Source organism: Ascidiella aspersa, chromosome 3 (assembly GCF_963924565.1).
Source record: "Ascidiella aspersa chromosome 3, kaAscAspe10.2, whole genome shotgun sequence".
NCBI lineage: Eukaryota > Metazoa > Chordata > Ascidiacea > Phlebobranchia > Ascidiidae > Ascidiella > Ascidiella aspersa.
The window spans coordinates 8,995,147-9,006,925 of NC_139449.1; the positions used below are offsets into that span (position 1 = coordinate 8,995,147).

At 36.1% G+C, this 11,779-nt stretch overlaps 1 protein-coding gene across 1 annotated transcript; it reads left to right on the plus strand.

Moving 5' to 3' along the window:
• The first annotated feature begins 2,529 nt into the window (after positions 1-2,529).
• On the plus strand, positions 2,530-10,987 carry LOC146159074 (transmembrane protein 53-like). The gene is made up of 6 exons (XM_083384852.1): positions 2,530-2,535; positions 3,143-3,215; positions 7,075-7,224; positions 7,674-7,777; positions 9,917-10,123; positions 10,661-10,987. Exons 1-6 carry the CDS (start codon positions 2,530-2,532, stop codon positions 10,928-10,930), a joined length of 810 nt encoding a protein of 269 aa, XP_083240978.1. The 3' UTR covers positions 10,931-10,987.
• Positions 10,988-11,779: the final 792 nt, after the last annotated feature.

The following is an 11,779-nucleotide window of genomic DNA, read 5'->3' on the forward strand; positions in this document are numbered from 1 at the left end:
ACTCTCGTTTATTATTCGATCACAACAGTGACCTGAATATCCTCTCGAATATAGTTGCTAGAAAAAGCAAGCCAACTTTTGAAGCTAAACATGTAACGCTAATAACACATTTAAAACTTTTAGAGCATTCCAGTTGTGTAACCATCAACAAAACGGGAAAATTAGTTGGTTTAATTACGTAAGTAAATTTCAGTTTGATTTCCTTCACGCGGTTCGTGCGTATTTTAGGAAATTTACATTAAAAAAAATATTTGGAGTCAATTCAAAATCTCCCGTATTTTCCAGTACATAATAACAGGAGATGTTTTACGTTCAAATCTTCCGTTTCAACCTCTTTAGACAAGTCACGTTTTATCACCAGCCATTTTCGTCGCAATAATACTGCAGTACATGCTTTGAAACAAATTTTATGACCAACTTTAATTGCTAAGATCTCATTTAATTCGTCGTCCACTCAAAACGTACAAGAAAGTGCTGGCGTATGTTTCTTTCCGCATTAATAAGAATGGACACCGTTTTAAAAGATATACAGACAAAACGGCATCGTAGCGCTTTAGATGGCAGTTATTCAGCATGATTTATGAAGTAATTTCCTAGTGTAGCTGACCCATGACTGAGATAGACGTTAAAAAAATTAACAATAACGGAACAAAGACTTGAAATTTAGGAGATGCAAATCAATGGTTTAAAATGCTTGCCAGCTTCGAAAACCAAAATACCCTCCGTTGTGAGATTTTATGACTATCCCCAGGGGCGGATCCAGGATTTTCGTTTGGGGAACGGGAAACGAAAACTGTCCAAAATGGCGTTACAAGTTAGTCTTAAAAAGGTCTACAGTAGCAAACTTGTACAAAAATATGCATCTGAAATGCAAAATATATATATAATTGCTTATAAATTTAAATAAAAAATAAATTGCTTATAATTTGTTTAAATTGGCAAAAAGATTAATTTAAAGATAAAGGGATGCGGATATTGCCTGATTTATTGTAAATATAGTCTTAATCCTAATGAACAGAAAAGGCACTTTGTAGAGTCCCAGAGGTTAATTTCAACCGGCGCAAAATGATATGATCCCTTTAGCGCCTTTTAATTAAATATCCGTAATACTTTAACCGGACAAAACATCAACAACAGGAATTAGTTCTTGCTCTGGTTCCCACAACCCTCAAACCTTCCTGGATTCGCCTTTGAGAAAGCATCATTAAATTTATTATTACTTAACTAACACTATCGCCAACTAAATGGTTGCCAAATTTCCAAGGGCTTGCCCCCTAGAGGGGCGCCAAGCAATTCTTAGGGGGACGCGGGCTCAGGGTTAATATTTAATTTTTTTGCAATGATTCTAATGGTTTTGTTTAGGTTGTACACAACTCCTACAGCGCTGTACAAACTCTGTTTTTATCAACTTTAAACTGGCAAAAATTTTCGCGCCCCGTGCGAAACTTTTTTTTACTTTGGTTGACTATGTTTTAGCCAAAAGTCTCTTTGAGTGTCATTGCATGTTTTCATATCATTAAAGGCATAACGGCCCTTTTTAATTACAATTTTGCTAACTTGTAGATGAACGATAAAAATCATCCCACTTTCGAATTATTTTTATCAATATTTTATATGACAACAGGCTTGCAACAGGGGACCCTTTACAACAGGGGGGAAACTTTTTTGCGCGAATCTATAATGTTTTTGCAATGAATCTATTAATGTTTTTGTTTACGCAGCTGAAAAAAGCTTAAGAACCACTGTTGTAGAGTATGAGCTGGACTCGGAACTCGATAAAAATGCACATTTTGGCCGAGGTCGGGGTTGTTTTTAACCGACTTCGGATGTTTCCAGTGCAAAACCAAACATGGAAAAATGCTTGGCACGCGAGTTGTTGATATTTTGACATTATTCATAAATTGGCACACTGCATACGATAGGTTGCCGATCCCTGCATTAAGCTATCTTATATTGTCGGAAAATTGCAACTAACTCAACAGGAAGGAATAAGTCGTGAGTTGTATATAGGCCAGCGCAATGTTAACATGTTTTTTTCTACAAAGATTGTTGCTACGTATACGTAATGAATCAACTCACACATTGGTTTCGTCATATGCACTATACTTTCCTGGGCGGATGTTGACATCTTATATAGTCTATCATATTTTCTTAATAAGAAGCGGTGGAGATTCAGCGAATGAGTTAAGTTATCGAATTTTAAAAAGTATAGTAATTTAATGTTTGTAAAAAGCTAAAAACAGCCGTTTAATTGAAAAAACTTTAGCTGAGTAAAAACGGCAATTTTAATAACAGTCAAGTAAACAACGGTCATGATTTTGTAAATATCAAGCAATCGTTATGGTGACCAAACGTTCTTTTTGCAGATAAAGGCCCAACAAAATGTTGGCTTTTAGAAAATTTTATCGCTTAAGAAATAACCCAGGCAGCATTCTAGCAAAAGCCGGGAAACTTGGCATCTCAAACTGCACGTCGTCATCTCGCTATAAGTTCAGCTTTCGGTCAAATGCAAACCAAGATGTTACAAAGATGGAGGTAAATGTACGAAGAAAGGTATTTAATTTGAGATTTTTGCTAATGTCTTTAGTGGGGGTGGATCACTTTTTTGATTAAAGGAGGCGATAAATGTTTTAGAGATGACGTCACAAAGTTACGTCATAAAAAATCTTTTAAACAAACTGTTGTTCGCGAACGAACTTATGTGCAGCTGTTATACAGTTCAATTGCGCACAGCGATTGAAGGATTCAATTAACAAATATTTCCGTTTGTTTTAAAGGTTAAAAGATTTGCATATTACTGAAATAAATAGGATTTGTAAACAAATTAAACCAAAATTGTATTTCGAATAGTTGAAGATTTCACTATACAATTTTGAAAAAGTTATCTTTCGCATTATTGTAGCTGTGTTCAATAGCATAGCATGGATGAAATTTGCATTAACTTCGTATCGAACCGGTATCGATGACGCCCTAGGATCGGACGAATACCGATACTACCACTTGACATCAGGTTTCGGTCCGATATTATCGGACATCCATATGCTTATTGGTGTAACCAAAGTGCCAAGAAATGACAAATTTTGAAACGCACTGGTTTGTGTCCAATACTAAAAGAGCAGAAACCGCATAGTGTTTTATTTAGAGAATCTCGAAAGCTGAGCCAGTGAAGAAGAAACTTTCCTTTGGCAAAAGTTATGTGATCACTTATCCTGAAGGTAACAAAAGCGCACTTTATGTTGTTTTGAAACAATAGCTTGCTGTAATGTATTCTACAGATCATTGTTTTCTTTGAACTATTTTCTTAAAAATGAACAGAAAATACATGAAGCATTAAACAAAAACAAATATATTTTACATCGATCTGAAAACAAACTATTTATTATTTTGATTTATGAAATCTGATACTTTTGTTTTTAATCCCCCACCCCCCTCATTTCAGCGAAATGCGCATATTAAAAACGAAACATCGTAATCGCTTGAAAGAAGAGCATGACATGCGGTTATGCTTATTCAAAGGGGATGCAAAAACCAGGGAGTCGAACCGCTTGACTTTTCCGGTTCAGGTTCTGTTCGGGTTGAAGGATTTTTTGGAATCCGGTTCAGATTCGGTTCGGGTTCAAGGATTTTTCCGGAATCCGGTTCAGATCCGGTTTCGGTTTCGAGCAATTTAAAAGTTCCCGGTTCAGCTCCGGTTCGACCGTCGTTATTTCAAAACCGGTTCATAAAGTTCCGGTTCGGGTAGGCCTACAATATAAGTTGCGTTAAATTTAAAAATGTGGGTCAATAAATGTAGAGAATAATCTTTGCATTGTAAGTCATTTAATCGAAGTTACGTAACGTATTACAAACAGCCAAGCTCATTATTAAAATGTCTAAAAAATTAAAACATCCACGTTTTGTTTAATTAAAATTCATGTTTTTTCATAAAATTTCGAACATGGCGTAACTTCTGTAAAATATACAAACTCTATAAAATACAAGTTGTGACGTCATACTAGAGTGAACCGCTTTTGTTTACGGGTTTGGGTTCGGTTAAGGTCCAGGTTCCTTTCAAATTATTCGGTTCAGTTCCGGTTCAGCTCCTCAAATTCTACAAAATGTTCGGTTACGGTTCGGAAAAAATTGACCCAAAACCGGTCCATTAAGTTCCGGTTCGGTTCCGATTCGACTCAGTTCCGGTTCGAAAACTAGTGGATACTATAGGCAGGCGCAATAATATTTTATTCGTATCTAAAAACAAAATGGGGTCGCAATGTAAATTTCAATTACATGTTATTTAAATTTGGGTCGCTTATTCAAAAGGTTGGAGACCACTGGTGTAGAAGATGTGTAACAATCTGAATGATGATGGCACACAAAGATAAAATGAGAATTGATGATACATAATTATCTGCTGAGCAGGCATGTGTTATGCCAATTGTGAGTGGAATTATGGAAAAACTGTGGGACAGGTTAAGCGGTTATTATAGAAAGCCTGTCCAGACAAAAAAAATGTATTTCGTTAATATTTTCGTTAACCACAAACAGTAGGACCCTGGAACTACATGCGCGCCGTTTCGACGATAAGCCGCTCAGCTGCGTCACGTGCCACATTAAAAAAAACAATAATAAAACCCAATAAACGCTTTTTTTCGCGCTTCGCGCGATTGGAGTTTTTTGTTCTATATTTTTGCACGAGATCATTAGAGAACATCAAGTAGATGTTTAAGAATAATTGTTCTACGACGTCACGTTATGACTTAACTTTCTGACGTCATCTCTAAATAATTTACTGGCGGACCAATAAAGACGGTTAATGCGGCTGTCAACAGCTAAAAGGTTGGGCACACCTGTTTTAGGGTATAAAAATCTCAAACTGCCAACGTTCAATGGTTTATAATGACCGTACAAGTAGTTACTTTAATTTAAATAAAATTAAGTTAGAAAAAAATAGTAGGTTATAGTCTTCATTTCGATTTGACATTTGCAAAATAGCCTACATTTTACTCATCACGAAAAGTATACATAGGGTAATCCTTATTTCAATTATGTTTAGTCGATAATATTATAGAAAAGGCAGGGGTCCTTAAAAGTTTTCAAGTTGTCATATATGGATTTTAAACTTTTGTCATGAAGAGCAGAGCGCCAAGACTTGCCCGCCTTAATTAGTCCATATTGCACTGCTCTAAGAGTTGTCCTACCTTTTCTTATAAAACTGGTTAGTTGTAGGCTTATAGCCAGGGTTCCCATCTGCTCAATCCAAAAAATAAGCACGCTACTCAAAAAATAAGCACGCTACTCAAAAAATAAGCACGCTACTCAAAAAATAAGCACGCTACTCAAAAAAAGCGCACTATAGGCTACTGAAGACCAAGAGGAGATCCAGGATTGCGGGGGTGAAATCCAAGCTTATAGGAATAATGTCATAAAAATAAAAACTTAAAAACACCTATTTTTTATGCGCAAAACGTAGCTTAATCGCGCGAAGCACGAAAAATAAAACGAAAAAAAAAGCGTTTATTTGCTCGAAATTGGCTAGTTTACCACCCTTATTTAATGCAAGCTTTGTTAACTTTTTTGTTTCAGAACGCACATGTACACCTTTAAAATGTGGTGCATGGCAGCATGGAACACGTGCAGCCGACGCTACCCGGTAGTCAAGTTTAGTTCACTTGGCGGAGTTTGGCTTGTAATAAAATAAATATTTGCTTCTAGCAATTTTTGTTATTGGTGTAACATTGTGTTTTCCATAGCCTCTGGGCTGATTTCGCAATCACAATAACAGCAATGATCGTAGCTCTTTCCGTTTCGACTTCATTTGACATTAGAAAATTCCTTTTTATGTTTATCACAAAAAACGTGCTTATGCTGACTCATTCTCTTAATAATATTTTGTCAGTACTGACACTGCCTAAACCTAAAATGTCAGTCCTCACGACAAGCCTAAAGTTTACTTGATTGCTAAAGCAAAACACTCCATTGTTATTATGTAATTTAATGCATTGTTGTTATAATCTGGGTCAAAGAATCTGGCAAATACCCATGAAAAAGTCTCTCACTCCACCGTTAATGTAAGCAAAAGAATAGATAAAGAACACTTTTAGAAACTAAAAAAAGACAAACTAAGCACACACCTCTAAAATAAGCACGTTTCTTAGTAATAAGCACAATTGTGTTTTCTAAGACAAATCTTACAAATAAGCACGGTATAGCAACCCTGCTTATAGCACAACAGAAGTGCTTGTGTGGTGTGAAATCTCTAAGGTTAAGAGTTTTATTTTTGTTAAATCAATTGCGATGTAATACTGAATCTCCTTTAAAATCCAACACTTGTCGTCCTTTCGACAAAGCCCTTTGTCATTTGACAATGCATTCTTGCCAATCGGAAAAACTGTTAAACTTGGATGGATGTTAGTTTTTTTAGCATTTATGAGAAGTAACACAGCAGTTGATCACGTAAAATAACTTAAGTCCAAGTCAAGTCTTTTTGAATAAATAACAAGTCAAGTCCCAGTCCAAGTCATCGTTTGCCCAAGTCAAGTCCCAGTCAAGTCATAATTAGAGCAAGTCAACTTCAAGTCCAACCATTGTCAAAAAAATAAAACTTTAAATTATGAAAACCGGCAAACTTCTTCGATTATTATGAGCAACTCAAGTAAAAATCAAGATAAAAGCAACATATTACAAGCAAATTGTTGTATGTGCAACGATCGGGATAAATAACGTAATTTTATAAATGATTGCTTAATTAAAACAATTTATTTTAACCCAAGTCATTTGTCCAAATGACTTAAGTCAAGTCAAGTCATTTGCCCAAAAGACTTAAGTCAAGTCAAGTCATTTTGCCCAAAAGACTTAAGTCAAGTCAAGTCATTTAAAAACAGTGACTTAAGTGCACTTAAGTCAAGTCATTGACTTAAGTCATTACAACACTGGTAGACGAACAGACCCAAAACTTTTTTCAGAATTTCTGGAAAATTTACTTGAAACGACAGTAGACACAGATCGAGGCGATAGAAGCGTTTCATGATCAAATGCCCCGATGGAGCCAAAAATAACGTACAGTATAGCATAACTTGTTCTTTTTGCCGGTAGGTGGCCACGACGCCTCGACACCGGTGGTGCTAATTCTCGGATGGGCGGGGTCAACTCATAAGCAGCTTCTAAAGTACGGGAAACTTTACAAGTCGTGGAACTGCATCGTTCTCTGCTATACCCATCCCGTGGTATCGGTGTACTTCAGACGTAAGGCGACGGTTTGCATTTTGTATATTTAGTGGTGAAACCGATAGTAATATTAATTAAAACTAAACAACACAAGTAGATTAATATACCTTCGATGCGTAACTGATGGTAACAATGAAAGACACACACAAACATATGTGTTTAATAACATCTGTGATCTAGCCCCTCGGAAGTTGCTTTATGACCAACGATCACGGCTTCCGTATTAATAGTACACCTGATGGTAACAACCACGAAAATCATGGAAGCGCCATAATGCAACTAACCCAATACCTTCATTTAACTATTATAAGCAGAACCGAATAATATCCATACCGGTATAAAACAATTACACTCATTATGGAGCAATACATAACTTCATGGAAATTTAATATGAATAGCCGAAATTGTTTTTTAACTTATTAAGATGAGATATGTGTAGAATAAGCACCTGTTTAATTAACTTGTAGGTGGTCGCCCGACATTGGTTCAGGCCCGGGGTAAGGTTAAACTTGGATTAGGAGTTGATAATTATTGCATCGCAGGCTTCTCCTATAGACCAGAGGTTCCCAACGTGGGCGGTACCGCCCCCTTGTGGGCGTTGGCGAGTTACAAGGGGGCGTTTTTGGTCTTTTTCTAATTTGGGGGGCGCTGAACGCACATAAGGGGGCGTTACAAGTAAGTACTGATGGAAACATTTTGTAAAAGGTTCACATAAAAATAGTGACAAACAGAATTGTAGGTAACTTTTAACCTTATGGCAACTTCCGTACTGCGAACTTGTAGTAGTTTTCCGACCATTGTTACGTGAAAATTGGCTTTCTTATGTTTAAGTTTGTTGTTGCGTTTCACCGTTTTGTACGCGGCAAAATGTTTGTATATTTAAAGCAGGGGTCGTCGCCGGATTCGGCCAGCCGCGCCCTTTTGACAACTAGACATGAGTTCATTTACAATACTTTTTGACTATTTTACCTTTAGATCGTAGAAAATTTTTCGCGCTTCGCGCGAATGATCTTTCTACGCCCAGTTTGCTTACACATTTTGAAGCTGTTTCTGGACTAGATCAGCGCTTCTTTACCGTTGCGCCGTGAAAGGCTACCAAGTGCGTCACGGAAAAACGAAAAATGTCTTAAAAAATATTACACATATATTTTTTAACATTTTTTTGGCAATGTAATAATAAAAACTAGCAGGAAATTTAAAAGAAATGCCGGTATACCCCAAAAAAATCGCGCTCGCTTCGCTCGCCAGGTGCGCCCGGACTTAAAAACATTAACAAACACTACACTATCTATTAAGGTTAACGCGTTTCCTCAAGGTAGCTTTTCTTGGTGCAGAAAGTTCAAATTTTCCTGGTAATTACATAACCTGGTGAAATAATGTATCTATAAATTCCCATAGTGAATGTATGTTAATTAGACAACCTAAAATATGACTGACAGCTTATCGAAACGAAAGTGAAGTCAATATGATGTTAGACAACGACCAATATAATACTTTACTGTAAAGCAAGATGAGGGGGCGATATAACACAATATTAAGCCCAAGGGGGCACTAGTGTAAAAAAGGTTGGGAAACACTGCTATAGACTATTACCACCACCAGAATAAAGTTTAACATGGTCTTTTTAGTTTTACTTCATTTAGAATGTCTTACGAAAACATATATTATATAGGTTTTTCAATTAGCATCCATAAAAATACAGAACAACTTATTTATTAACTTACAGATAGTCTTATGAATTTTTGTCCCGCAATTTAAGCCTAGTATTTAAACCAGGGGTGTCCAACTCAAATATGCCGGCCGGTGTGCTAGTTTTTATCTTATAACTTATTTCCGTGTCAAAGTTTCGTAACTATAATTCTTTTTAATCTTAAAAGCATTTTTTTTTATTTTGAATAACGTTTATTTACGCCAAAAACAATTGTTTATAATTGTTGTATATCAGAAGTAACTGTTAGTGGTCGACGTGGCCATGATTGCCTCGATTGTTTTACATTGTGAATAAAAAATGGCAATTGGTTGAATAACAAATTTAGCAATTTTTGACGATTGGCTAAATGACTATTTGATATTTTGGGGGTGCTTGCGTGCTATTTTTCATTAGGTCGCGTGCCATATTTGTGTTGGCCACCCCTGGTTTAAACAATTCCAACACGAGGCAAAGAAACAGCACTTTTAGACTTTGCAAATTTGCAGACCCGAACGCAAAAATACACCAGAAAACCTCTCAACGTTTGGTTGAAGTCCTCGATAAAAGCCGACTCGGTTCTAATCCTCTTCTAATTCATCTGTTTTGCAATGGAGGATTTTTTATCTACAAAGATCTTGCGCTGCTCCTAGAGGTTTTGCTTATGTTTGATTTATAATATTTCTTGGAAACAACAGCTTATTATAAAAAAAGATGTGGACGCGGAGAGAAATGTTCACGATATGCCTTAATGAAGTATATTTTCTAATTAATACAACGGGCGTTTGACATGTTTGATTCAGTACAAAATATACTTCTTATATGTGAAAAAACCTAACTTATTCGTTTGGTGTGGTATTTTTTTCAGCATAATTTGAGCAAAACCCTATGGTGTTTGGGACATTTTCGTGTGTATTAAATTACTTCTACAACGATCGTAATTTGAGTCAAATTAAACGTAATAAAATATACCTTACAATTTTTTGTTGTTAAAATAACGGTATGTGACTTGTGTTATTTTAGGGTGACAAAAATCGTGTGCTGGGGGCTATTTTCGACAGTAGCCCGGTGTACATCACTTTCTACCTGGGTTATAACGCCATATTTGGCATTCCAGCATTGAGCAACTCCTTTTTGAGAGCCTTTGCTGTGCTCGTTTATCTTCCAATCTATGGCAAGATGACAATTCAGCGACTGACAGGATTAAGTGAACTTAACAAAGGCTACAGAGTAAGTCGTTGAAAGGGTTGGCTTTGGAATGTCGATAATTCAAAAATGCAATGATGTTAACAAAATGCCATATGACAGTTTGCTTACAAGAAACATCAAGTAAAGAATTTCAAACACAACGGTTGCTCAAGACATGTCTTTGTTTAAGTAATTGCCATAACAAGGCAAAACTAAAAATTAAATAAAAATGTTTGGCCAATATGAATATTGTTGAAGATAAGCAATTTTGGACGATATTTTGTTTTAATTATTCCAAAAACTCAGTTTACCTCTAAAATCAGGCTGTATAATTATAATTAAAAAGTAAATCTTACTATATTTTAAACTCTATACCTGTTTGTCTACATGAATTACAATATTTCTCATGTACTGCATCAAGCTATTTAAAACAGTAAAAGCATTTATTAAACTTTATTAAGTCAAAGTTTATTCAACCTAATGCTAAGTTTATTTATCTTCAAAACATTTCGATTTGATATATCTGACAAATAGCCGGAAACTTATTTTTTGAATATATTCGAGCTTTGCTTTTTCCAGATTCTAACGGAGTCACAAGAACATACCTGGCCTCACTTGTTCCTCTATTCCGACGCCGACGTCGTGGCCCCTCCCCAATACGTCACGGCCTTCGCCGAAAAAAGAAAAAAGGCAAACACGAGGCTGGTGCAGACGCACAACTTCGGTGACTCCCCGCACGTTCAACACTTTCTACGGTACCCTGAAGCCTACAGCGAAAATGTGCAAAACTTTTTCAGGGAATGTCTGGCCATAAAGGAGCGTTTAAATTCCTCCGACCAAGCAAGTTGAACCTTCACGCACGCAGATTTTGTGTTCAGGACGTACGCTTCTTTTTTATCGCAGTAAAACGCCGAAATTATGTTCCTTGATGCAATATAAATGCAAATATCTTTCTAGTGCAACTCAAAATAAAACATGCCCTGGTCAATGCATTATTTACAAATGCTAACTATTCCCCAGTTAAATTAGATTTAAAAAAATTGTTCGTAGCATAGTTTAGTTAAATATTGAATATATTCGTTCCTCAAGGCAGTATGAGTCAACATATCTACGACTAATATAGGTGCCTTTTTCATGATAGACGAAGTTATCTTCTCGGCAAAATTATATTATCTTGCTTCGCAATTAAAAACGAACAACAGAATACTCTAGCAAAACTAGCAATTCAGGTCAGACACAATTAAAAGATCTTAAAAAAGAGAGATAGCACCAAAAAGACATCTTCAGGATAACTTCATTCTAATTAAGATATAATGACGATACCTTTGTGGGCCAAATATATATACACCTTTTAAGATTGTTTAATTGTGTCTGGCCTGAATAGCTAGCTTTGCCAGAGTATTCTCTATTCTGCTGTTACTGATCAGGAATTAAGGTCGACATTTATCTTGCAAGGATCAAGGTGATTTCTATTATCACATATTCAATACAACAACTAAAAAAGAAAAACAAAAAGGGGCTTGTAAAAAGGAACAACTGTACAATGAAATTGAAAGTTGAAGCTATATCCTTGGAGTACGGGGTTCCTGCGTTGGTATCTTGGGACAGAACCCAAAACTTGGATAGCCCTATAGGTCCTAGAAAAAGCCACCCTTTAGGCGAAAAGGTGTTTATTTGTGTCAGTATGGCTGCCAGGCC